Consider the following 25,924-nt stretch of genomic DNA (forward strand, 5'->3'; position numbering starts at 1 on the left):
CTTTTTAAAGCTCTCCTAGGTATTCTAATGTCCAATCAACAGTGAGAACCACTGATAGAGCATAAAGACAACCATCTCAAAATTTTGCAAATTCTGTGTGTATGCAGAGGGAACTATTATTCCAAAGCTAAAATAATAATGTACAAACATGAGGGAATAGTGACAAAGCCCTAGCTCTGTGGATAATGGACCAGGCTATGCCCCAGGAGGGAAAAGCAACTTAGGATTGATTATCACACCAAGGGAGTATCCTGGTGTGTTAGAGTTTTCACGGTTATAAAGACATTTTATTATATTTCCTCCATAACCAAAAAAAAAAAAAAAAAAAAAAGGCAACCACCTGAAGTACATGAACATCCTCAGATATTACCCATAACTTCACACCTTTTTAAAATTTCACACCTTAATCAAAGGCAGATGCTGTTTATTTGTGGAATGCCAATGTTTTCAAACTGCTATCTGTAATTAGCTCATTAGCTCACCTGTGGAATTGTTTGGATTCTAAAAACAATGATTTTTGTCTTTTAAATTTGAACCAGGTCTTCTAAAACAAGGACAATAACCCACCACAATTTGGGGAGATTCTTCAGCTCATTACTTTTTGTAACACAGACACCATGAGAGACTCAAAATGAGAACATTTCAACATCATAAAAAAGTTCTTGGTTAAGTAGTCCAAAAGCACTGCCTCGACATGAAAATTTTACTTGGTTTCTGAAAGCAACATGTCACCCCAGGATTCTGGCTCCATGTCAACATCTCTGTCAATGGGTTAAGTATCATGCTTTGAAAGATTCAGCTTGTCCTAATTTAAAACACTTTTTTTTTTTACTTTAAATATGAATATCCTTCATCGCTATATCAGTCAAGTTCTCCATAGGAAACAGATGGCATACTCAAATTTGGATTATTTAAGGAGATTTTACTTACAGAGGTACTATTTTCAAAGGTGTAGGCAGAGTGTAGGAAAACCAAACAGGATGTGCAGCAGCCTCAAATTAGTAGCAGCATGGCTGTTACCATCCCTAGGCCAAAAGGGGGTAAGAGGAAGGAACAGTCAAGGGGTCTCTAGGAGGAAAGGATACTGCTTAGTGAGGAGGAACAGCGAGTGACCTGTATCAGAAGGGCACTCTGCATTCAGGGAGAGTGCCAGAACAATAAATGCCTTAACCTCACTCAATGCCCTCCCTCTAACCTCCTGCCCAAACGCCCCATAAGGAAAACTTCAATGAAAATCCAAGGGCAGAGGAGCCCTGAGTATAGTTCTTGTTTTTCAGCTCCCTGGGAAAGGAGAAGGTAGATATGGTGGATGAAATACTGGCCCCCTCCAAAGATGTCTACCTTCTAATCCCAGGAGCCTGTGAATACCTGTATATGAAATTTGTAAGTTAAGGGAATGAAGTTTGCTTATTGAATTCAAGTTGCTAATCAGCTGACAATAAGATCAGGAGATTTGTTATGAATTGTCTGGGTAGGCCCAACGCAATCACAAGAATTTTTTTTTTTTAAGATTTTATTTGTTTATCCATGAGAGGGCAGAGACACAGGTAGAGGAAGAAGTAGGCTGATGTGGAACTTGATCCCAGAACCCTGGGATCACAACCTGAGCCAAAGGCAGACGCTCAACCACTGAGCCACCCAGGGAGCCAATCACAAGAATTCTTAAAGGTAGAAGAGGGACGTGGAAGAGAGTCAGATACAAAGTTTCTGGCTCAGAAGATAAAGAAAGGGGCCACAGGCTGAGGAATATGGCCAGCCTCTAGAAACTGGAAAAAGCAAAGAAAGGGGTTCTTCCCTAGAGCCTCCTAAAGATTATGTAGCCCTGCTGACACTTTGATTTTAGCCCTGTGAGATCTGTGTTGGACTTCCAAACTATAAAACTTTAAAATAATAAATTTGTGTCATTTTAAGCCACTGAGTTTGTCATAATTTGTTAAGTAGCCATAGGAAACTAATATAGCGGGGAGGATAAAGAATGCCTTTGGAGAGGTAAGTGGAAAATGTCTGACACTGTCCCCCACTGACATATTCTGACTTTTTTTTTTACATGTTTTATCCCCTAAATCTAAGCTTTAGACCCACATTTCCCTCTAGACTAAGAGAAAGCAATATAATTTAAAAAGGTAGGCTTTGGGGATCCCTGGGTGGCACAGCGGTTTGGCGCCTGCCTTTGGCCCAGGGCGCGATCCTGGAGACCCGGGATCGAGTCCCACATCGGGCTCCCAGTGCATGGAGCCTGCTTCTCCCTCTGCCTGTGTCTCTGCCTCTCTCTCTCTCTGTGACTATCATAAATAAATAAAAAATAAATAAATAAATAAATAAAAATAAAAAGGTAGGCTTTGGTGTGAGACGGAGACAAGTTTGAGTCCTGGCTTTGCTACTTACAAGACCATGCAACACTGGAGCACCTGGGTGGCTCAGTCAGTTGGTGTCTGCCTTCAGCTCAGGTCATGATTCCAGGGTCCTGGGATCCATTCCCCTGTTGGGCTCCCCACTAAGTAGGAAAGCTGCTTTTCCCTCTCTCTCTCTGCCCTCCCCAACCCTGGCTCATACTTGCATACTCTCTGTCTCTCTCTCAAATAAATCTAAAAAAACAAACAAACAAACAAACAAAAACACACACACACAAAAGATGTGCAACAAGGAAAGGCACAGTTCTAACATCTGAGAAATGGAGATAAATATGGCAGCAATCTCATGGCCTTAGTGTAAGGGTTAAATGGATTGTGCATATGAAACACTATGCATGGTGCCCAACACACATTAGATGCTCAATAAATGCTACCATTTACTGTCTCATCTTCTTCAGTGTGGCAATTTAAAATATGTCCACAAATTCGTCATTTTTCTCCACTTTAAGTGAGGGAGCTTAATTACCCTCTTCTCAAGTGTAAGCTATGCTCACTTTTAACAAATAGAATAAGGCAGAAATAATGCTGTGTGACTCACAGGTTGGTCGTAAAAATTACTGAGGTGACATACTGCATGCTTCCAACTATAGAACATTCTGGAAAAAGGCAAAACAGTAAAAAAAAAAAAATCAGTGGCTCCCCATGTTTGTGGAGAAGGAAATGAAGCACATGGGATTTTTAGGGCAGTGAACAATTCTATTTGATACTGTAATGGTGTAGGATACATGACATTACACATTTGTCAAAACCAACAGAATTGTTACAATAACTAAAATGTAGAAGCAACTCAAATGTCTGCCAATGAATGGATGAATGAACAAGCAAAATGTGATATGTACACACAATGGAATATCACTCAGCCTTAAAAAAGAAGGAGGGGTGCCTAACTGGCTCAGTCAGTAGAGCATGTGACCCTTAATCTCAGAGTCATGAGTTCAAGCCCCACTTTGGGCATGGAGCCTACTTTAAAACAATAGATAGATAGATAGATAGATAGATAGATAGATAGATAGATAGATAGATAGAAAACATGACATACTACAACATAATGAAACTTGAAGACATTTGGCTAAGTGAGATAAACCAGACAACAGAAAGATAAATAGTATATGATTCCAGTCACAGAAACAGAAAGTAGATTGATGGTTGCCAGGGGCTGGGAGAAGGGAAATGGGGAGTTATTGCTTAATAAGTATAGTTTCAGTTTTGCAAGATGAGAGAAGCTATGAATATGGATGGTGGTGATGGGTGCATAACACTAGGAATATACTTAGTACCACTGAACTATACACCCCATAATGATTAAGAGAGTAAACTCATGTTTGCCTTCCTACAATAAAAATGTTTCCAAAACCCTGTAGAATTATGCAACTCAAAGAGTGAATTTTATTTTTTTGAAGAGTTAATTTTAATGTAAATTACAAACTTAAGTAAATAAAAATATATCCATATTGATTCATCAATTGTACCAAATATACACCAATTCAAAATGCAAACAGTAGGGGAAATTGTATCCAAAACAAAAGACATCTGGCCTCTCTCTTGTTGGCTCTCTCTCATCTCATGCTCGGAAGAAACCTAACCTACCATGTTATAAGCAAATCTACAGACAGACAAACATGTCAAGGAATTAAAGTCTCTGTCCAACTGCTATCAGGGAACTATGGTCTCCTAACAAACTCGCAAGTGAGCTTTCAGCCCCAGTTGAGCCTTCAGATGATAGCAGCCCCAAACAATATCTTGACTGAAACCTCATGAAAGACCAAGTCAAATCTTCCCGGTTAATTTGCTCCCAGATTCATAACCCACAGAAACTGAAATGCTATATGATTATTGTTTTTTTTTTCTAAGTATTTTATTTATTTATTTGAGACAGAGAGAGAGAAAGAAAGAGAGGGAAAGAGTGTGTGTACACAGAGGGAGAGGGAGAAGCAGACTCCCCACTGAGCAGACACTCCAACAAGGGGCTTGATCCCAGGACCCTGATATCATGACCTGAGGCAAAGGCAGACACTTAACTGAATGAACCACCCAGATGCCCCATGATTATTGTTTTAAGCCGTTATGTTTTTGGTTAATTTGTTATGCAGCAGTAGTTAACTAAAACATTAACCAAAAAAGAAAAGGACATAAAAGCACTTAAAAAAAAATGATCAGAGATGAGTGAATTTGAAAACTGTATAGTTTTCCTCAAAATAACTGAATATGCTAGTGTCATATATGGGGTTAGGAATCACAGTTGCAGAAATTGGCAGTCTAAGAAATGCCTAATTATTCAGTGGCAAAGAAAGGTTTAACTTAAATGGAAAAAAAAAAAAAAAAAAAAACCCTTCCTTTGGGATCTAAAACCACCCAAATCATGTGCCCTCATCATAGAACTTCAGTCTTCAAGCTGGTGCTAACGCAGGGAAATATGGCTATTTCCTGTTCATCAGCATTTTACCCTAGAACCTTCTGTCACACTGGCATGTTATTTTTTTTTTCAGCAAGCAAGAAACTAAAAGCTCATCCTCAGATTTTCTGCCAGCCTCCAATCCAACTCAGATTTGTACAAGGGTCCTGTGAGCCAGACAGAGGTCTTGACATTGACATCTCTTGTCCTGCTCAGAGCTCTGGGACTTGCCCTGACCAGGTTTCCAGGGAAGTAGAGGAGGAAATGCCGTCTCATGCATCCCAGCTGGTTCTCCGTTGATTTCAACCCACTGGCCATCTGGTCTCTTCTCCCTGCTATGTGCACAGCTTGGTCTGGGAAGTGGAAACTTTCTGTGGGATTCAGCATTTTTCTTTCTTTTCTTTTTACTTTTTTTTTTTTTTTTTTTTTTGCAAACCAGGATGCATGAAGTGAGCAGAGAACATTGGCTGGTGTGTGATATTATGTTGCTTGTCCACATATAGAAATTGATGCACAGGAAATCAAAGATGCCACTTGGCAAGGATCCAGGGAAATCTGTGTATATTTTAAACCACTGTCACTCAAATCTATAGGGATTGTTGGTTATGACTTCAAATATGGAGAATAACCACAAACCCAGCCCAAATGATAAATAATTCTTCATTTTTCTGCAGAATTCATCCAAGTCAAAAATCAAAGCTCTAAAGTAAACAAAATAGGTTTCATTTAAATGAATGTATTTTGCTTAATAAAATAGCAGGTCACAAAAGAACCCACTAAGTGCCTCATTAATATATAAATTGCCTAAATGGGTAATAGCTAATGGACCTCTCTCAAAACAGGATGACCAATGGAAAGGATTTGAAAGACCACTACATTTTATTAAATAGTGATATTCTAAAATTGTGCAGATAGGGAAATTGACATACACAGTGACATAAATGCAGAATTAGGTCCAAATACTCATAAGGGAATGCATGTGTATATGCTGTACCTATGCGTGTATGTACCTCAAGCCTGTTGATAATCTACAAAATGCAAGTTTAGAAAATATGGTGTTTAGAGCCATTCTGATAAAATAGGGCTATCTGTAGAATGGAGATCTCATGGGAAAGTTCAATACTCCCATCTGCCTAACCCCCTAGAGCAGTGATTTACAATGCCTGAGTATACAAGGCCAGAGTCTTCACCATGGGCCATGAAGTTAAGCCTAAACAGAAATCATCTCATTAGCATTACGCATCCCTGAAATGCATTCTACAAACTTTCATGTTCTTACAAATGACCAATGGATACCAACGGTAGTGTTCCACTAAAGTTGTAGTATTGAAAAATAAACATAGGTCACACTAAAGTTTACTGCGAGCCATCGTTAACATTGTACTAAGAAGTTTAGCCATCAAGAACCTTATAGAAATTTTGCAAATGTTTTCTCACAAACATCCATTCACATGGCTGTAATTCCTGTAACTTTCAGGAAGGACTTTCTGGTTTTATGTGATCATCAGGATTGTTGAGTGGTATTCAAGTCCTTGCTTTATGACTTTGTTACTTTTTTTTTCTATTCAAACACTCCCAATTTATGATTTTTTTTATCATGGGATATGCACATGTTAAAAGGAAAATCAAAATATAAAGAACAATGACTCATATATATCCTTGGATAATATACCAAATCTAAAATAATTCCAACAACAACAAAATATTTCATTCTTCTTGCCTACGTTGGCTTCTTGAACAGCATAGCAATGGTAAAAGCTGTTAGTACTCTGACATCTAGCTCTGTATGACATTGTTGCTATGGGTCTTATGGATGTTTTCTTTTTTAAGATTTATTTGTTTTGAGAAAGAGAGAGAGGGAAAGGGAGAAAGAGAATTTCAAGCAGATTCCCTACTGAATGTAGAGTCAGACATGGGGCTCGATCCCAAGACCTTGAGATCATGACCTGAGCTGAAATCAAGAGTTGGCCACTCAACCAACTGGGCCACCCAGGCACCTTCTTACGGGTGTTTTAGATATCACCTCAGTATTAACTGTATTTTTGGCTGATGATTTCTCAATAATTTAAGACAGACAGAGGTTGAGGTTTAAATTATTCCCTCTGCTAAATGAGAGGTATACATCTCTCTCCAAATACAGTTGCTTCGTGAATCTTCAACATTACCACTGAATTCTTTGCCCTTCCCCATCATCTCTGTACCCAAATCTCAACCACAAAGTTAAAACAGGTGGAGTGAAAGGTTCATTTTCCCTGCCTAATCAGGTCATGGTAAATAGGTGTGACAGTTATTGTTCTAAAAAGGTGGGCTCCTAATTTTCTTTGTGTGCCACAGCCCTCTGAGAATCTGATTTAAAAATTAAACCTATGGTTTTCACGGCCAGATAAAAATATTCATTCTTACTGTTTGGAAAACAATTTCAGTAAGCCACTACAGGCCCATTAGTGGCCCCCACATTCTTAATTCTTGTCTCAGAATAGGAAACATGAGACAATAATTTGTCTTATTTATCCCTATCTTGCAGAGACTAAACCATCTCTAAGTGGAGAAACATTCTTATCAGTCCCAAAAAAGGAAACAGATGCCCTCTGACCCAGGGCTTTCATCTCCTAGAATTATTTTTACCTGTTTTCCTAGGATCAGAAACAGGAGATTAGTTACGATCTATCCCAGTGATGAGTATTTATATGTAGTTTATTTAAGTTATTAAATGTACACAAACAATTCTGTGGGGAATCCCTGTCATCTCTCCAAAAAAGTAAAAAAGTAAATTTTTCTTGAAGGGATGGTTGTAAGATACCACCCAAAAGCATTTTCAAAAATTAAATATAGGTTTCCCTCCCAGAGCAACATGACCTCAGTGCCTTTGTAAATCAGGCTTTACTTGTGGAAGTCTTGGATGGTCCAGTCCTTTTGCTCCTATAAGGTTTCCACACATGCACCATGCTGGGAAGTGACACAGTTCCAGTAATATCCCACAGCTTCTGAATGTCCTTTGCTAAGGGAATTGTCTCGGTTCTCACTGTATACAAAGCATTTCACTTCGCCCTCGGTTGGCTGCTTCATGGAGCTTTAAAGGTAGGGGACTATTTTTGGTGGGGGAGAGAAGGATGCTATAATACAAACAACAATCAGCAGGAGGGGCAGCATATGTAAAATGCCCAGGATATAGATGGACTCCCAGCTGCCCAATTATTCTTATAAAATAGGATTATTAATTCTAAATGCCTTAAGAATAGACATTTCTTCATATCCATCAAGTACTTTTTTCAGAGTAACTGAAAAATAAGCTAATACCTCATGATAAGCCTGCCTCTTTGGAGGGCGTAATCCTTCTTCTCGGCCAAAAAGGCACTGTGTAATAGGGGTGGCAAATAAATTTCATTTCACATAGTAATTCCAATTGGCTGATAGTATATATGCCTAAAGTGATGTATTGAGGATTCTAAGGAAGTATATCTGATGAGGGGGAAGGAATTGATTATCAATGTCTGCCATGTGTACATAAGGGGGCTGCTGTCACAGGCCTCATGCTTGCCATTCTGATGTAGAACGTTACTGAATGGAAAAGTACAAATAGAAAGACTGTATGATATATAAGCTGGGCTGTACTTGAGAGCATGATTTTTTAAAAGTCTGTTTTACCAAGCAATCTTTCATGGATGTTTCTAAACTACATGTTAAAAGACAAAGTCCTGTTGGGGAACGTGGCTATGACCTGAGTGGAGCATGACAGTGGCTTAAGCATACCCTTCTGTTTCTTCCTTGACTGGTGTTTGAAGTGAGGGGCAGCCCAGCTGCTCTACCATGGGTAGGACAAACATGGGTGTCCCTGAGCAGGGACAACTGAATGGAAGACGCTCTGACATCAGTCACCATTATGTCTCCTCAAATCCATGTCCCTAGTGTTACAATCTACGTCCCCAGAGTACATTTACTTTTTAAGTCAGTGGTTTCCAAATGGGGACAATACCCTGACTCCAGGGACATGTAGCGCTGCCTGGAGACATTTTTTGACTGTCACCATGGGAGGAGGGGGTGCTATGGGCATCTAAAAGGTCAAGACCAAGGATGCTGCTCTCCATCCTATAAAGCACAAGACAGTCTCCCCCCATTACAGAGAACTACCCAAACTGAAATGCCAATAGTGAAATAGTGTCAAGGTTAAATCCTGGTACAAGTCAACAATATGTTCTCCACTGTTCAAAATACACTGCAGCACACTGTGTTTAGACGTGGGGGCTCTGAGTATGAAACCACCCACCTGGCCACCAACCATAGGACCCTAAGCAAAGCACTTGACCTTTCTCAGCCCTCACGTCCCTCATCTCTACAATAGGGATGACAGCAGGGTCTACTCCACAGGACCAAATGTGAAAATGTAATTAAATCTCTTAACAAAGTACCTGGCAGATGGAAAGTGTTAGCAAAAAACAGGAATAACAAGAACCTCAAAATATCCCGTCAGGTAAACAACGTGTAAGAGCAGCCACATGTGTGGCACCATGGCCACAAAATCAGAACCAGAACCACCACATGGCTTCCTCTAAACTCCATTCACCCACCAAGATACGAGGGCACATTTTAGCCAAAGCATCAGATTTGGCATGTTTCTAAACCTTAAAGGCACATCTCCTTTGACCTAGCAATTGCACTCTGTGGATTTATCTTATAGACAAACTTACATGTGTAGGAGATGGTGGCTGTCAAGAATATTCAATGTAGCTGTTTAATAATGAAATATTGCCAATAAAAAAAAAATTAAAAAAAAAAATAATGAAATATTGGAGGGGCACCTGGGTGGCTCAGTCAGTTGAGCATCTGATTCTTAATTTCAGCTTGGGTGGTGATCTCAGGGTCCTGAGACCAAGCCTCCCATGGAGTTCCCCACTGAGCCCCACATGCAGCCCCACGTTGATCTCTAATCACAGCAGGGAGTCTGCTTCTCTCCTTCTCCTTCTCCCTAATCACAGCAGGGAGTCTGCTTCTCTCCTCCTTCTCCCTGTGCCCTTTCCCATGCATGAATCCACATGGGTGCTCTAAATAAATAAATAAATAAATAAATAAATAAATAAATAAGTCTTTTAAGAAATAATGAAATATTGGAAATAATGTAAACATCCAGCAAAAGGAAACCCATTAAATAATGGAGGGTAAATATGGCAATGGAATACTATATCCACTAACAAAATGGAGAAGAGATAAATGTATGGCGATGGAATAATCCCTAAAATATATCTTTAAATTAAAAAAAAAAAGAGCAAAACTATGCATAGCCTATGTTGTCTTTTATTGGTTTAAATCTGTGTATCCGCATAATAGATATGACAGGATACATGAGAAATGGTAATAGTTGTTGTGTCTGGTGAGAGGAGGGTCGAGGAGAAGGGCATATATATTTTTCGTAGCATATTCTCACATTTTTTTGTATTGTGCCATTTTAATCTAAACTATTAATAAAGTGAAGCATCAACTATGCCCTGTTAAGTACAACATTTCCTGCCTCAAAACCAGTCTATTTCTTTTGCACTTGACTTTTGTAAATGCTCAGCAAATCATCCCTTGCCTAAAAATGAGTAATTTAAAATCATTTGGTCAAATCTTTTTTGTATAAATGCCCTCAAACTTTTAATCCAAAAATGTCTGCAAGAGGAACTGACCTATTATCTCCTAGTTAGTTTGTTGTGCCCACAACAACAAAAACTGCAAGAGGTTCTCATAACTCAGATGACAAATTCTGAGACTATACCCAACCTTTCCCTTCACCCCCCTTTGCAAACTCCAGCTTTTGAATGAAGAGCTGTATCAATTAGCAGAGCCAGTTGGTTCTCAGAAGCTGAGCTGGATCCTGGGCTATTATTAGTTTCTGAACAATGGCTTGGAGGGAAGGGGAAAAAATAAAATCTACACTAGGCTTTGAATTTTGAAACCACCATTCTGGGAAAAGACGAAATTATATTACACAGTTAGATGAGTTAGAGGATTCACCTTATGAAATGAGTTCTGCTGGTCTCCCTCTCAAACCTTAAAAAAAAAAAAATATTGTTTCATGGTGTCTTAATTGATAACTGTATGAGAATATGCTTTTTGTTTTGTTTTGTTTTTTCTAACTACTGAAAATAATTAATGTTGCTTTTACAAGTTAAAAGGGAAAAAAAATTAAATGGCAAGGGCACACTGACATCTGCTGGCATTTCATAAACTGTTTTTAAGACAAGCATTTGTTCCAGACAGTGCTTTCCATTTATTCTCGGGCACTGAGGCACATTTGTGGCATAGCAAAATGAATATTCCCCAATATGCTCCCCAAAATTATGTAAAGAGAAGACCATGATAGAATGAAAGCCCAAGAGGCTCTTTCCCCTGGAGTGGGCTCCCTCCCTTCTTTTCGTAAAGCAGTCTGCAGCTCTAGGGAATGAATAATGTTACTTTTTTTAATATATATATATATATATATATATATATATATATATATATATATGTAGAAGAGTTAGACTGGAGGCAATTTAAATTTGCAAGCTGCTTCCCCTGATTTTATTTCTACAAAAGGGAATTTCACCAATCCTAGTCTCCAAACAGTGAACAAAGGAGGGGCACAGGGCAATGGCCTCTATCTACAGTGGAAGAGCAAGCAACATAGAACTAACCGAATGTTAATTCAGAGCTCTCAGAACCCAAGAAGTGGCACAACCAAACACGTGACTAAAAAGGGAGGGCACTGAAAATGTTAACTTTAGAAAAGAAGCAAAAGGATCTCTGCTAACAAAAGACTTGGAATGAGATTCCAAAACGCTCAAGTCCCAGAAGGTTTACCCCATGGGTTTTAATCTCCGTTAGTGACATGGAGCCAATGAGGGGGCAACCAAAGGGTGGTCTAAAGAGAGCAAACAAACTCCATTTTCTCATTAGACTTCCTGGAAGATAATGTTCCTAGAGCTGGGGTCTGGCTCCACCTCCGATGAACAAGCACTGGTGCGGGGAGGACTCAAGTCTAAACAGAGCTATGCCCTGGAGCCGGGATACACACAATGCCCAACGGACACTGCTTCCCTCTCCTGGTGGGTTCAGAAGTCAGGGCCCACCATCAGCACCAACACGCTCACCTTTGTTCCCTCTAGTCCTCCTGCAACCCGCACACAGAGCCTTCATCACCTAAGTGTTCCCAGCAGTTACTCCCTCACCCTCAGAGCTGTTCTCATCTTTAATACACCTCTGAGTAATGTGACAGAGAGCTTACCCATTTCAGAGAAAAAGAACACTGGGTCTCAAGAACAGGTTGCAGGTTCTGGCCTCTGCAGCTTCTCCAGCTATACCTACTCACTTGCCTGAGCTCTTCCCAGCACAGGGGCCCTGTCGCAGTTTTCACGGCACGCAGAGTGCTCTCCGACCTGAACACACTGTTGCTCACCATGGCCTCCTCCCCTGTCTCCATCAATTCTCTTTACAGAACTTGGTCCTTCTCGTTCCCCAGGTATCAGTTTAAATATCACCTCGAATGTCTCCTCCCGGAGACACGGTCCCTCACCCTCCTGCATAATGTAGCCATCCACCCTTTTATTATGTCGTTCTCTTTTGTCTGTCTTACAATACTTAACAATAGATAAATGTTATCCACCTATATCTTTTCATGTTTCTGTTGGCCTCTCCAACGAGACAATAAGCTTCACGAGTCATATAGACCTTGTTGGTCTTGGGCAATATGTCACCCCAATACAGTATTCCCAGTGCACAGCACAGTGCCTAACACAGAGCACAGGTCTGAAAATGTTCACCAAACACATCAAAAAGGCAATGGACCCCATAAAAGTGATCCTATGTGTCATAAGTAATGCTCCAGGGAAACAATTTTTAAAAATAAAAAATGGGGAGCACCTGGGTGGCTCAATCAGCTAAGCATCTGCTTTCAGTTCAAGTCATGAAAAAACGGAGAAAACAAAAAAGCATACCTATCTGCACTGCTGGGACTGAAAATAATACTCCTTCACTTCAGACATTGCTCAGGATACCAAGCACGGCACTGTATTGCCCTATTTCTAGGGGTTCCTGGTGTTTTGTTTTGCTTGTTTGTTTAAGATTTTAATAAACAAAAAAAAAAGATTTTAATAAATCTTTATTTATCCATGAGAGACACAGAATTTCTGTGTCTCTCACAGAGAGAGAGAGGCAGAGACATACACAGAGAGAGAAGCAGGCTCCCCACAGGAAGCCTGTTGCGGAACTCTATCCCAGGACCCCAGGATCATGACCTGAGCCAGAGGCAGATGTTTAACCACTAAGCCACCCAGGTACTCTGATTCCTGGTGTTTTAAAGGACTGTAATTTATTTATTTGCTTCTTTTAACTTCTACCTATCTTACAAATATTTCTTTTGTGTGAAAATTAATAAAGGGAAACCTCAATAAACTGGAATCAGGAGTACAGAAGGGGAGGTGGGAAGAGAGAGAGATCTATCACCCAACATCCATTACAGGAAGAGCTGAAAAGTACAGGCCCCTGCAGAAGTGTCAAAAGGAAAGAACCATCAATTACAGACTCCAATAGGGAACGATGCACATTGCATCTCCTACAAGCAACTTCTACCCCTGCAAACTTAGCTACTGGGCTGCCATCTTCTAAACTCTTCCTTTTCTCCAATGGACTTTTGTTCAAAACAACCCCTTCTAACTTCCTCCTCCATAACATTCCTCTCCTTTGTCTGTGGGACTTGCCTATGATTGTGTCATAGCTTGCATGTCCCAAATTGCAATTCTCTGCTATTCCTAGACAAACCTCTTTTTGCTGGTAAAACCTGTTTTATTTTTAAGATTAACACTTGCAAAGACTATTTCTTTGAAAAAATTTTAAAACATACAAGAAACATTGCAAGAAAACGTGAAAATTAAAATAAAGGCAGAGAAGTAAAATAGACTTGACAGTTAGGTTAATATGCAAAGGATAGGCTAGCAAATCCTATTTACCATCAAGACTGGACTCTAAAATCAGCTCTGAGCTTCCTGGCTGGCTTTGTGAAAAAGGGAACGCATGATCCGTTGTTCCACATAAGAGTGACTGGGACATAAGTACTAATCAATCTCTTAGGAAAGGAAAATGCTTTCTGATCCTGAAACGAGAGATAATACAGTGACAGCCAACAGAGTCCTCAGAAAAATCATCACAGCAAATAGCAGCAGGAAGTGCCAGTTCTTTTTTTTTTTTTTTTTTTTTTTTTTTTTTTTTTTTTTTTTTTTTTAGATTTATTAATTTGAGAGAAAGAAAGAGAGAAAGAACAAGCCAGCAGGGAGCCTGACCCAGGGATCACAACCTGTGCTGAAGGCGGATGCCTAACGGACTGAGCCACCCAGGTGCCCCAGAAGCATCAGTTCTTTGGAGCTCGCTGTCTTTCTTGGTTCCTCTCAATTCGAGCGACTTTGCTGTAACCCCTCTAAAACATGAGTTCAAACCATCTATTCTTTTTCTGCGTGTATACATAATATCTCTTTAAACATGAGATTAAATGGCTTTATTAGACTATCTCTCATTACAAGCCAACAGCAGGAAAGCACAATTCAGTAGAACTCTATTTATGGAGTGGTGGTAAATGGTTCCTCATCCTCATTAGGTACTTCCAAAGATGACTGGAAATTCAAACAGGCTAGACTTCGAGCAGTTCTTGGAGGGAAAGCTCTTGTCTGAATGCTATAGGTCAGTGAACACACGAGGTGGGTCTACTCTGAGGTGGCTATAGGATCACTGCTTAACCTGCCCCACTCTGGAGCACCAATTCTCAGTGACAGAGGTAGAATCATCCATCCTTTAATAGACAGAGACATGGAGCCTCAGTGAGTCGCCCAAGGTCACACAGCTAGAAAGTGGCGGAATGTGGACTCAAAAGAATTAGGTATGCTTGGCTCCAAAGCCTATGTCGTCTCACACCTTTTGCTCTCAGGGAGATCGGTCATTCAAAGCTTTTCTGACTCCTAAGTAACTCTATTAGCTTGGGCCAATGTGCTCTCATCTCTTTAGCATCCTACTTATTACAATTCAGACTGACCAAATTCTCCAGGTCAGAAATGAGAAGCTGTTACTTTTTTTTAATTAAATAATTTATTTATTATTTTATTAATTTATTTTTTTAGAGCCCCCTGTTCTTAAAGGCAGGTATCAATTGGCCTCTCTATTCTTTCCAAGGAAACTCATGAAATCCCCCCAACCTGTGCAAACGAGGATGATTTTCTTTCCCTTGGGGGAATTTCTGCACGAGAGCTCTCCATTATCAGCCTTTGCAATCAGCAGCAGCCTAACCTGGACTCCACTTTCTAAGACAACCAAAGGAATAGGTGTGTTCTTCACAACGCTGGGGCCATGAGCCATGCCACAAGCTAGCCTTCCCTTCAGACACACGTAAGGGGGACCAGCTCATTCCTGGGGCCTCATTAGGAGACTCACTCTAGAATACAAGCAGTGACCCCAGGATTAAGACGGAGGTCGTGTCCCAAGGGAAAGAGACACACAGTGAGCACCACTGGGATCTAGCTAGGGCCACTGTTGCTGAATCAGCCTCTCGATTCCCCGCTCTGTCACTTCTCATAACGAGTCTAATAAATTAGTGTTTCTCTCTGCCAATCAATCAGAGCTCGTGCATATGGCCGCTGTCAGCAGTCCTCTGCAGGCAGGACTCCATACAGCCACTCCGGTCTGTCAACTCCTTCAAGTATACATTTGCAGCTATGCTGGGTTCCTCCCCTTCACTCTCAATTTATCATCTCAGTTACAGTCAAAAGGAAAATGAAGGAATCATATTTCGGAGCCAATTTGCTGCCTAGAGGAACTGTGAAATTCTAGTAGCAGCAGTAATGATAATAATGATATCATTATTATTAAATGACAATAATAATTGCCACTATTATCATAGCAAGCACCCCTACTAAACACACACTATGTGCCAGGCCCTTTGCTGAAGGCTGATCAATCCCTCCTAAACTGACCCTGCAGTGTAGGGATGATTCTTACCTTCATGTACAGGGGGATACTGAGGCACAGAGAAGTTAATTAAAGCCAAAGGTCTTGGAGCTAGAATGTGAGAAAGCTCAGAAATGATGCCGGACAGTGTGATTCTAAAATCCTAACCACTGCCCTCCATTGCCTCCTACCTCCCGAGCATCCTGTAACGGTTCCTCTGCTATGCCTCTCGGCACCCAGCACACCGTCTCAGTGCACAGTGGAAGAGATAAGCGAAGGACTCCAGAAGCAACTCCCTGAGTCTGCAACTTATTTGTTGGATCTCGGCTCCCCTACCTGAAAAATGGAAATAATAAAGGTCTTGCAATAAAGCGTTGATGAAATGCAGTGTGTGAAGCCCTAGCACAGAAGGTGCTTCCAGCAAGGTGGTACCTATCATGGAATGGATGATGGTACAAAAAAGACAATATCGAACACCAAAGTCCATGCCCTCATCTCTGACTCTGTGTTCTAAAATTCACGAAAGGGGACAATTGAGAAAAAAAACAAGCCTGGCAACGAGCAAGGTGATTACACAAGTTTATCTATTATGTTGGCAAAGGTCTAATTTTGTTCTCAGAAGAAATGAAAGGGGAGCTGACTCAGACGACAGAGTGATCCTGCTTTGGTGGAGCGAACAGCGGTTTGCATGCTGGGCTGAGTGGTTGTCAGAGCACTGCCAGCCTTGAGTATATTATACTCCGGGACTGCCTGTAGCCAGAGAGCTGGTCCAAGACTCCCTGCAAAATCATGCTGAAAGCCTGAGCCTGAGGACGGGGGCAAGAGGTGCTGTGGGCAGCCCAGAGTTCTCAGGATCCAAGGGAAGGAATAGCAAAGTAAGAAAGAGAGGACACCAATGCAGGCCACTCTTATACAACAAAAAAGAAACATTGTGGCAAATGGAAACGGGTGCCCTGATTTCTTTTTGTCCCTCTGATTGACCCAGCATCACTTCTCAGAGCAACTCAAGCTAAACAGCAAATCCCCTAACCTGTGCACTGCACCACCTCCTCCCTCCCTAGCATCTCACAAAGAAAGGCAGGGAAGGAGGCAGAGCATGCAGTGATTAGTATCATGGGCTACAGACTCAGACCATCAGGTTCAAAGTCCTGGGTATGCCATTTACCTGCTGTGGTGTCCCGAGACAAATTGCTTTAGCCTGGCCTATACCTTGCCATCTATCACAAAATGGGAGATATGAAGAGAATCCATCTCAAGATGTGTTAGATGCATCAAATAGAATAATGCCTCATTTCCATATCAAGCATCTACGCTGTGCCACACACCAGGCTAGATGCTGAGGATGCAGTGAGGTCTGAATGAGGTGTGTGCCTGGCCCGCCTGGAGTTTGCCATTCAGTACAGTAAGAGAAAGAGATAAAACGGATCACTTGGGTACACAGAAAGCTGCCCCTGGGATAACTGTTAGGAAGGAGAATCCACACAGGGAAAGAGGGAGGATTCCCCTGAGCAAGGGACTTTTGATGGATGACTGGGGAGTGAACAAGGTAAAATGTGAGGGAGGGAGATGATCATGTGCCAGAAAAACACAGCTCAATCCGTAGCAATGCAAGCAGAGTACTTAGCACAGCTTGTACTGTGTAGGAAGTGTTCAAAACATATACCCTTCTTATTGTCACAGCGTATCTAACAGACACTGACAGGATTCCAGGGTTGTGCATAAGGGACAGACAGGTGTTAGGTCCCAATGTGGGAAGAAAGTTCTAGATGTCCAAACTCTCCATCCCACTACACCTCCACCTCCCAAAGCCAGGAGAGCCTCGAAGGTGGGTGAGGTCGGCTGTACTCAGAGCTCTCAGAAAGCAACACCCATCCTCCTGTCAGTATCTCACATCTCACCCACCAGTGCAGGGAGAGACACGTGGCCACAATCTGAAAGGAAACCTACTGGGATAGATGATCGATGAAGGGGATCTGTGTGCAGGAGAGATGCCACCAAGCCACTGAGAAGATGTGGGTTGTGGGATGAGGAAGGGGGTGGTGGAGTGTCCCTATCCAAAGGCAGAAAGAACTAAGGTGGACAAGGTATACAGACGTTGGCTCGGTGTTGCACCCACACATAATGAGTACTACTGAGAAACTTAAGGGGTTTTATTTTTTTTCCCTCTAATCTTTCCCCTCGAAAGGAAGCCTTTGTTCTCCCAAAGGAGAGGGGGATAAAGCAAAGTTTAATTTCTTGGATGTTGTGGGGCTGACCCTTCCAGATACCGGGAAGTCTATAGGCCAAATCTAGAGATGAATCTGAACTTCGACACGAAAGCCGGCTGGCCAGGAAAGCAGGCTTGTTTATTTATTCTTCTCAGAAATGTCTGTGTTTTCCTCAATGTTTAAGCCATAAATATATCATGGCCTTTCTCTGCATTGAATCTTCCAATGATTTCCCACTGGAATAATATCCGGACCCCCTACCAAAGCTCAAGGACCTACTTACACGAGTCCACTTGATCTATATAATATTATCATTGCTTCTGCCTCAGGGCCTTTGCACACTTGCTATTCCCTGTCTCTGAAATTTTCTTCATGTGGTTCACTATCCTAGACTGGAAACTCCATCACGACAGGAGTATCTTTATATACTGATCATGGTGTATTTCAAGTGCTTTCAACCGTGGTTGGCACATAGGAGATGCTCCATAAATACTCACTGGATGAATGTATAGCTTAAGCCATAGTAGTTACTTCTTTTCATTTATACCTCCACTCAAATCTCTCTCCCTTGGAAAGCCCTTCCAAGTCACTCTCTATCATACTATCATATTATAATTTTTGTATTCCTTGTCATCATCCTTACAAAAACACATTTCCATCATTTGCTTTTTGTCTGGCTTTCCTCATGACAATAAAAGCCCCCAAAGAACAACATTCTCGTTGGCCTCGCTCCCTGAGCAGAATGTCTGATGCGCGGCATTGCATTAGGCACTCCTTCCCCTACGCAGACACACAAGTCAGTAGTAGCAGGGAACACACACCCCCATCTCCTGTGTCTAGTGACCAATAACAAACCAAGGGGAATGATGGTGCTCATAGCAACTCTAGATACAAAACACGATGGTCTTTCCTTAAAACTCCATGTGTCATTTCCATCAGACCCCTCGGACCTTACAATCTAGAGAACCATGTTCTGTTGAAGTAACCTGAACGTGGCTGGGTGCCCCTCATTTTGTAGCTCCCTCACTGATTGATTCTTTAATTAAAGTTTTAATATTTATACGTGTGCCCTGAGGCAGTATTTTAAATAATGGAGGTAGGCATTAGGGAGAGCCACAAGACTCCTTTTAAAAACATCGTCCCCATGTTTGAGGTCTTTGGTATAACAAAGTTTCCTCTCAGGCAAGATGGGGAAATGTGCATGTGACAAATTACCGGATGATTTTAGGAAAGTCCACCCATATTAGTTTATGGAGCGTGCTTACTTTGTAACTCTCACGCTGGGTGGCGAAGGCGGCACTGGCTGCCCTGTGTCCTTCAGAGCAAATGCACTTGGATTTCAATAGTCTTCATACACGCCACTGGGAAATCGCTGCGTCCCCAAAGTATTTTCTGTGTCAGATCCGATTTCCCTCTTGGAATGTGTTCATTACTCCACACATCAGCTTAAAGGATGCAAATAAAATGGTCTAATTTTTGGAAAGGTGAAATGCCAGACATATTTATACAGAGCAGACCCAATTTTCTGGGTGCAAAAAAAAAAAATCTTATCTGAAAGGGATTTTATAAACTATAATGATTTGGTATGACTTGAACTGAAAAGGTTTAACTTAAAAAAAAAAAAAAAAGTCATCAGAGACATGAGGATGTCTGAAAGGCCTGTGCTCAGACCTTAGAGGAGTAGGTAAAAAAATAGCATCAATTATCATGAAGAGAAAATAGAGCAGAGTGGGTCAATTCCAGGAGGAAAAATCTGCTCAGACCCACGTTTTGGCTTGTTTCTGAGTGGAAAACTCTGGGATCACAGGGTGATGTTAAAAAGACAGTGTATTCTGAGGAAAGTAAGATTTACTGAGAAGACGCTTCCATCCCAGGAGGCTAAGGAGAAGCAGGCCTTTCTCTTGATTAGAAGAAATGTACAAATGCTACAAAAACTTAATTTCAGGGCATCTGTGTTTGTTGAGGATGGCATCAAAGTTCACCAAGCTGCATCCCGGCCTGTCTGGGATGGGCTGCCTGTCTCTGACCCTCCTTAGAGGAGAGGGAACAGAAGAGGAGACTTTATCTCAAAGAGACTGAGGCTTCTGCTGAGCAACCTCTCTTTATGATTAACCTCCCTTTTTGTTTCCATGTCATCTGTTAAGGAAAAGTGTGTATGTGTGTATGTCAGGGAAAATGCCTGCCCCTTCTATCCCACCAGGTGTCATAATGCTGAAAATATGGAGTAATCTACTTGATTAAGGAAAAAAAAAAAAAAAAACTAACATTATGCAGGTACTTACCATGTGCCAGACCTTGTTCCAAATGTTTATTGTTTTATTTAATTCTCCCTCAAGCCCTCTGGGGTCAATACGGCCACTGAAATTCCCATTTAATAGGTAAACAAACTGAGGCACAGAGAGGTTAAGTAACCTACCCAAGGTCACACAGCTAGCAGGTGGGGGCAGGCTGTACTTTTCTCCACCATAAAGCTCTACTCTCTAGAAACCTTAAAACACTCTGGAAAACTACCAATTTTCCTTTTCTTTTCCTATTTCTTCCTAACCCAAGCCAACCATGAGTTAACTTAGGGAAAACCCAGTCCTCTAGACCCAGTGCTTCCCTCAAAAAGCAGAAAGTTTTGAAGTCAGCCCCATTTTTTGCCAGCACAACCCCAGCCAGAGGCCAGAGCCACCTTTACCCTTTAAAGGCCCCGGGTCCTCTGCCTCTGAAGAAAAGAAGACCTTGGCCAAAAATAAATCTGCCTGTGTCTCCAGCCGGGCCCTCAGTGGTCACTTAAAAATTGAAAGGATTCAGGTTCATTCTCTCTCTTTCTCTCTCTCTTCCTCCCCTGAAGAAGATAAATGGGAAATGAAAAGTAGATGAACTAGGACAGGGGTTAGAAGGGATCACCAGCTGGGGCGCACTGGGTTTAAATTAATAAGTAAGTAAATAAATAAATAAATAATCATTAGTGTCACAGAATAAAACTCAAGTTATGGCGCATGATATTTCAGCCCAAAGCTATTCCGCAACACCTCCCCCACTTCTTTCCAAGTTCCACCGAGAAGACCCCCGGTTGGGTGCCAATCCCCTACAGCGCCAGGCACGGATTTCCTAACACGTGAGCAGCCCCGCCCATACACGCTCCTGGGGAGGCAGGTGCCCCCTGGTCCCCCGCCGCCGGAGCACAGGGAAGAGTCCCCAGCTCCCTGGCGGCAGGGAACAGAGTTGGCAGGGTGGGGTGTCCGGGTCTCCTCCTGCCTTCCTCCGCAGGTAGCTTCCAGGCTCTCTGTGACACCTGGTCCCCAGCACCTAGAGCCTTGGAGGAGCATCCCTGCCAGGTGGTCCCCCGGCGGCAGGGATGTGGAAACAAAGCCCCGCTAACCCCGCCCTCACCTCCATCCCTGGAGCCGAGAAACTGGAGCGGAAAGGGGGGAACCCCCCCCCCCCCGCCTGCGCTCCCACACCACTGGATGCACCACCGCCGGGGGGTCCTCCCCTCCCGCAACCGCACACCCCGGGTTGAGTGATCGCAGACGTCGGAGGACCTAAGGGGTGCGGCAGGAGTTTACAAGTCCCGAGCTCCCAGGCTGCCCCCCTTCCCCAGGGTTGAGCGCGCAGCGACATCCCAGGGGCCGTTTAGGCCACTACCAAAAACCCCGAGGCTCTCCCTCGGGATCAGCGACCCTCCCGGTCCCGCCTCCGCCAGGGGCTTCCGCGTCTCTGAAACCGCCCCCCCCCCCCCCCCCCCCCGCGGGCCACCGAAGCGCCTCCTCCCTTAGACCCCAGAAGGGCGGTGGAGGAGGCAGCGACCCGGGGGCTCCGGCCAGGGACACCACGCAAAGTGCGCAGGCAGGTTCCTGCCGCTCCCGGCACCTGGGACTCGCTCCCGGGAGGGCGGGCGAGGCGGCCCTGGCGCTCGGGAGGGGGGCCCTGGGGCAAAGCAGGGCGTGGGGGGACGGAAGGGGAACCAGGGGCTTAGCACCTCGGCCCCCCGCGGGGACCTACACGGAGATCTCTCCATTGCACAGAAAAAGTTCCCAGTCCAGCGCGTCCAGCCTGGAGCTTGGGGGGGAGGTGGGGGGCAGCTTTCGGGGACCTAACTCTTCCCCACCCACCCACCCCCCGTGGGACCCTTTGGGGGAAGGGGAGACGCAGGGGCGGTGACTCCGCCTGGACTTACCTAGAACTCCCGGCGAGCCCGGCTGCAGGCGCCCTCCGCTCGAGTCCCCAGACCCTCCAATGCCCCTGCGCTCTCTGCACCCCCGGCCACACTCACCATGAGCCGGAGGGGGCGAAAGGGGGTGCTGATTTCTCCCACGCTGTCCGCAACTTCGCGGGCAGGTCAGCCCCGCCCTGGCGCCCCTGGCTGGGCAGCGGGCTGGGCGCAGTGGGTGCGGACAGCCCGGGTCCTGGGGGCCCCGGCTGGGGCGTCTGGCGCGCGAGGTGCGTCCGCGCCCAGGCAGCGTCCGCTCCGCCGCTCTCCGCCTGGGAGTTCTGGCACTCTGGACGCAGGGGCGGGGCGCACGGCCAGCCCCTCCAGATGCGGGGAGCCTCGCTCGTTCCTTCCTCCTCCTGTCCCGGGGGCGCACGCGTGGGTCCGGCCGCAGCTGCCTCTGCTGTCCCCGGGGCTGGCCGAGCGCCCCCGCCCCAGCGCGAGGACAGCCTGGGGGGGCGCTGGGGCGCAGCGGCTGGGATTCCCCTCCGCGAGTCCGGGGGCTCCCACCCGTTCCGACCCCGGGGCTCCGTGGGCCCTGAGAACCACTTCAGGGCAGCGCCCGCTCCAGCTGGAGGCGGTGGCGGCGGCGGCGACGCGGCTCGCACGGGGACTGGAAAGGAGGTGACCTTCAAACCCCCGCGCTCGCTCGCGCTCGGGGAGACCGGGAGGAGGGCTGGGGTGATGGAGGGCAGCGGGGTGCGCCCGGTCAGCCCGCCCGCGGGAGCGCTTGCACGCAGGCGGTGCGGAGCGAAAAGATCTTCAAACAGAAATACGGGTTAGAAAATAAACAAAGGAGAGCAGGGCGAGAGAGAGGAGAGCGGGCGAGAAAATGTGTGCATGTGTATGTGCGTGTGCGCGCGTGTCTGTGTGTGAGTGTGTGTGCGAGGGAGAGTGAGTGCGCGCGCGGCAGGCAGCAAGCAGCCCCGGCTGCGGAGCCAAAAATAATCCGGTGCGCGCGGGAGCGCCCCCTCCCCCGTCCCCCCTCCCGTGGCCCGGGCCGCTGCTGCTGTCACGCGTGCAGCCCCGGATGCCAGCAGGCAGCGGAGCGCAGGGCCGGGGTCTGCAGGTGACCCCATGCCTAGGTCTCCCGGCCTGAACAGGTGAAAGGGTGAGAGGGGAGAGGAGGGGTAGCCAGCCCAAAGCTTCTGCGTCCCCCCAGGTCCTTGTCCCAAAGTAGTCTAGCTCACAGAGCACCAGCGCCTCCTTGCATCTTGACACACACACACCCCCCCCCCCAACCGCAGGGAGAATAGACGAATGCCCCGAGAAATGCGAAGTGGAGGCGGCTTCCTGACCCATCAACTTCTGGCGTGGGAAAGTTGTCTGGCGAATCTAAATCTAGCGGCAGGACGTAGATGGAGCCCTAGCTGAGAAGCAAAAAGTTAGGCCGGCCAGATATCCCGCAGGAAGTCAATGCACTGTGGCCCCTGCCCTGGCCTCTCGCAGGCCGCCTCATCCCGGCGCTGGGTGCTAACTCTGGACGCGTCTAGAGACTGTCCTCTTAGCAGGTGCCTTAGTGTCAGAGTCCCTGTGACTCCTAAATAAATTACTACTTGATAAGCACTTACTTTTTTTTTTTTTTTTTTTGCCAGATGCTATTTGAAACATTCACATTGAATTTTCCCAACAACCTGCGAAAGTAGGTACTGCAGGTTTAACCCTTTCCCCAATGAGGTGCTTAGAGAAGTTCAAGCAATGCCGCTTCTTCTCTGGGGCCCACCCTGGACTCAATGAGCCAGAAACTCCTCCGCTTGTTTGTTTGTTTGTTTGTTTGTTTGTTTGTTTGGGGGTTGTTGTTTTGTTTTTTGGATACACGTTTTAGGTGGTTGTGTTGCACAGGAAGGTTTGAGGGCTATAGAGTGATAATTTGTTGAAGGTCACACAATGAGCAATGAACCAGGGTTTCTGGGCAGGTCTTCCTAATTTCATGGGATGTACCCCTGCCCTACCCTGCCTTTTAGGGGGCAACTGGGATTGCACAAGGCCAGATTCTAGCCGTACACACTTGATCTGAGGCTCAGGTTCATTTTCCTGCCCACCCCTTCCATTGTTTTTGCATTTGCAGTATGGCTTCTTCCAAGTAAGATGTGAGATTTCCAAAAGTGGAGACCATGTTGCATGTGTTGCTTTGTAACCTGAGTGTTTCCTAGTGCCTAAGGAATAGCAGGCTCTACTGGAGTTCCTCTGCAATCCTGTCAGGCGAGGGTTTCTTCCAACATTAGAATAAAACAAAGAAAGGAAACTCCTAACTACAACTGAAATTTTTAAAAACATATATTATTTTATCATCATTTGAGAAAATATGCTTGCAAAATCCAGAAAGGCATCTTTGTCACTGGCCCCAGTACATGATTTTACAATTTGGGTTGGTTTTACCATCTGCTTCCTTAGGACTCTCTGTGATGATAATATATTTGTATGTAAACAACTTTTTTCCCCCTATATACTAGTCTCTTATCCTTCACTGATAGCACAATGAAGCCATAAATCTGGGTTAGTAACATTGTAATCATTTCCTCCAGAAACTGTTTACAATGGGAAAACCACCGAATTTAAATGTAATTGTCTAGCCGTGCAGGGAGATAAGATGGGTTGTAAAAAAGGTATTCTCAATTTAAAAGCAAATTATCAATAATGAGAGAAGAAATAAATGGCAGTTAATGGGAAGTTCTGTTGAAATATAATGTTTTGTGCAAATTCACTAACAGGAATTGTTTTTCTGTGTTCCTTCATTTTTATTCCAGAAGAGGAAAAAATGAATACAATCATTCAAGGCAAAAAAAAAAAAAAACAACAACAACAAAAAAAAACAAAAACAAAAACAAAACAAAACAACACTGGCTGTTGTTTCATTAAAATGGGTAATCACTGAGTGCTTTTATTATTATTTTTAATATATATCTTTCTGTTGGAAATGAAATAAAACATATTTAACTCTCTCAAAATCAAGGTCAGTCTGAGTCGACTCTGACTTATTTTGGAGTAGAAATAAGCTTAGATATATTAGTTTGAGAATCAGGCATGACTCACTGGTACCTGTGTTGCCTTGTGGCTTAAGAAAGCTTTAATATGAGTGAGGGAGACATTCGTTACAATCTAAAACTAAATTAAGAGTAAAGATCAATATAGCATGCTATTACGCTATTCATTTGGATAGTATTCGTTTCTTTTTCACAATGATTTTTCATATTCCAGGCAGAGTTTCTCTATCATTCCTCCATGTTGAGCCACTTTTAGGTAATGAGAGTTGCTGAATGAGAGAGTCCCTGGGACATCCCAAGGCCATGACCTACCCAGCTGTGGTGGTAAAGAACGTGGAGACTTTGGCTCCTCCTACTGGACGTGGAACATACTTTGCAATTTGTGATCTAAGCGTAGGTCAAAACGTGTTCCATAAAGCTGGTAGATAAGAACGACTTTTTAGCCTCATGGTTGGCTGAGAGTGCATAACACTGCTCAAAGCGCTCAAGATCCATCTAGAGTGTAATTTCGTTTGTCACTTTCAAACTTAGGATCTTCCTATAGTTCTTCATAGCCCGTTGAGATAATGTAACAGTCTTCTACATGGGTTACAAACTTCTAGATTATCTGGCTCTCATTTTATGGTGTGATCCCCGGTGATCTGGGGATAATCTTCTCTTGTTTGTCTCCAATCCTTTGCATACGCTGCTTCTCCAACCTGGAAAATTACAAATTCTCTTTTCCTGGATAGTTTATATGTAGCTTTTAGATTTTAGATTTGGGCATCCCTTTCTCCCTGCCAACCCTCACCTCC

At 43.9% G+C, this 25,924-nt stretch overlaps 1 protein-coding gene across 14 annotated transcripts in view; it reads right to left on the reverse strand.

The window, feature by feature from the left end:
* Nucleotides 1-25,924, reverse strand: part of RBFOX1 (RNA binding fox-1 homolog 1) — a 2,033,116-nt gene that overhangs the window by 1,405,186 nt on the left and 602,006 nt on the right. Inside the window, exon 1 of one of the 14 annotated variants that reach the window (XM_049111428.1) lies at nucleotides 22,210-23,056. The exons of the other annotated variants lie outside the window; for them this stretch is intronic. Within the exon in view, the coding sequence (XP_048967385.1) occupies nucleotides 22,210-22,212 (3 nt within the window). The 5' untranslated portion in view covers nucleotides 22,213-23,056. Of the gene's footprint in view, nucleotides 1-22,209; nucleotides 23,057-25,924 lie in introns of those variants that run through there. 14 annotated transcript variants of the gene reach the window in all.

This window comes from Canis lupus, chromosome 6 (assembly GCF_003254725.2).
Source record: "Canis lupus dingo isolate Sandy chromosome 6, ASM325472v2, whole genome shotgun sequence".
Lineage (NCBI taxonomy): Eukaryota > Metazoa > Chordata > Mammalia > Carnivora > Canidae > Canis > Canis lupus.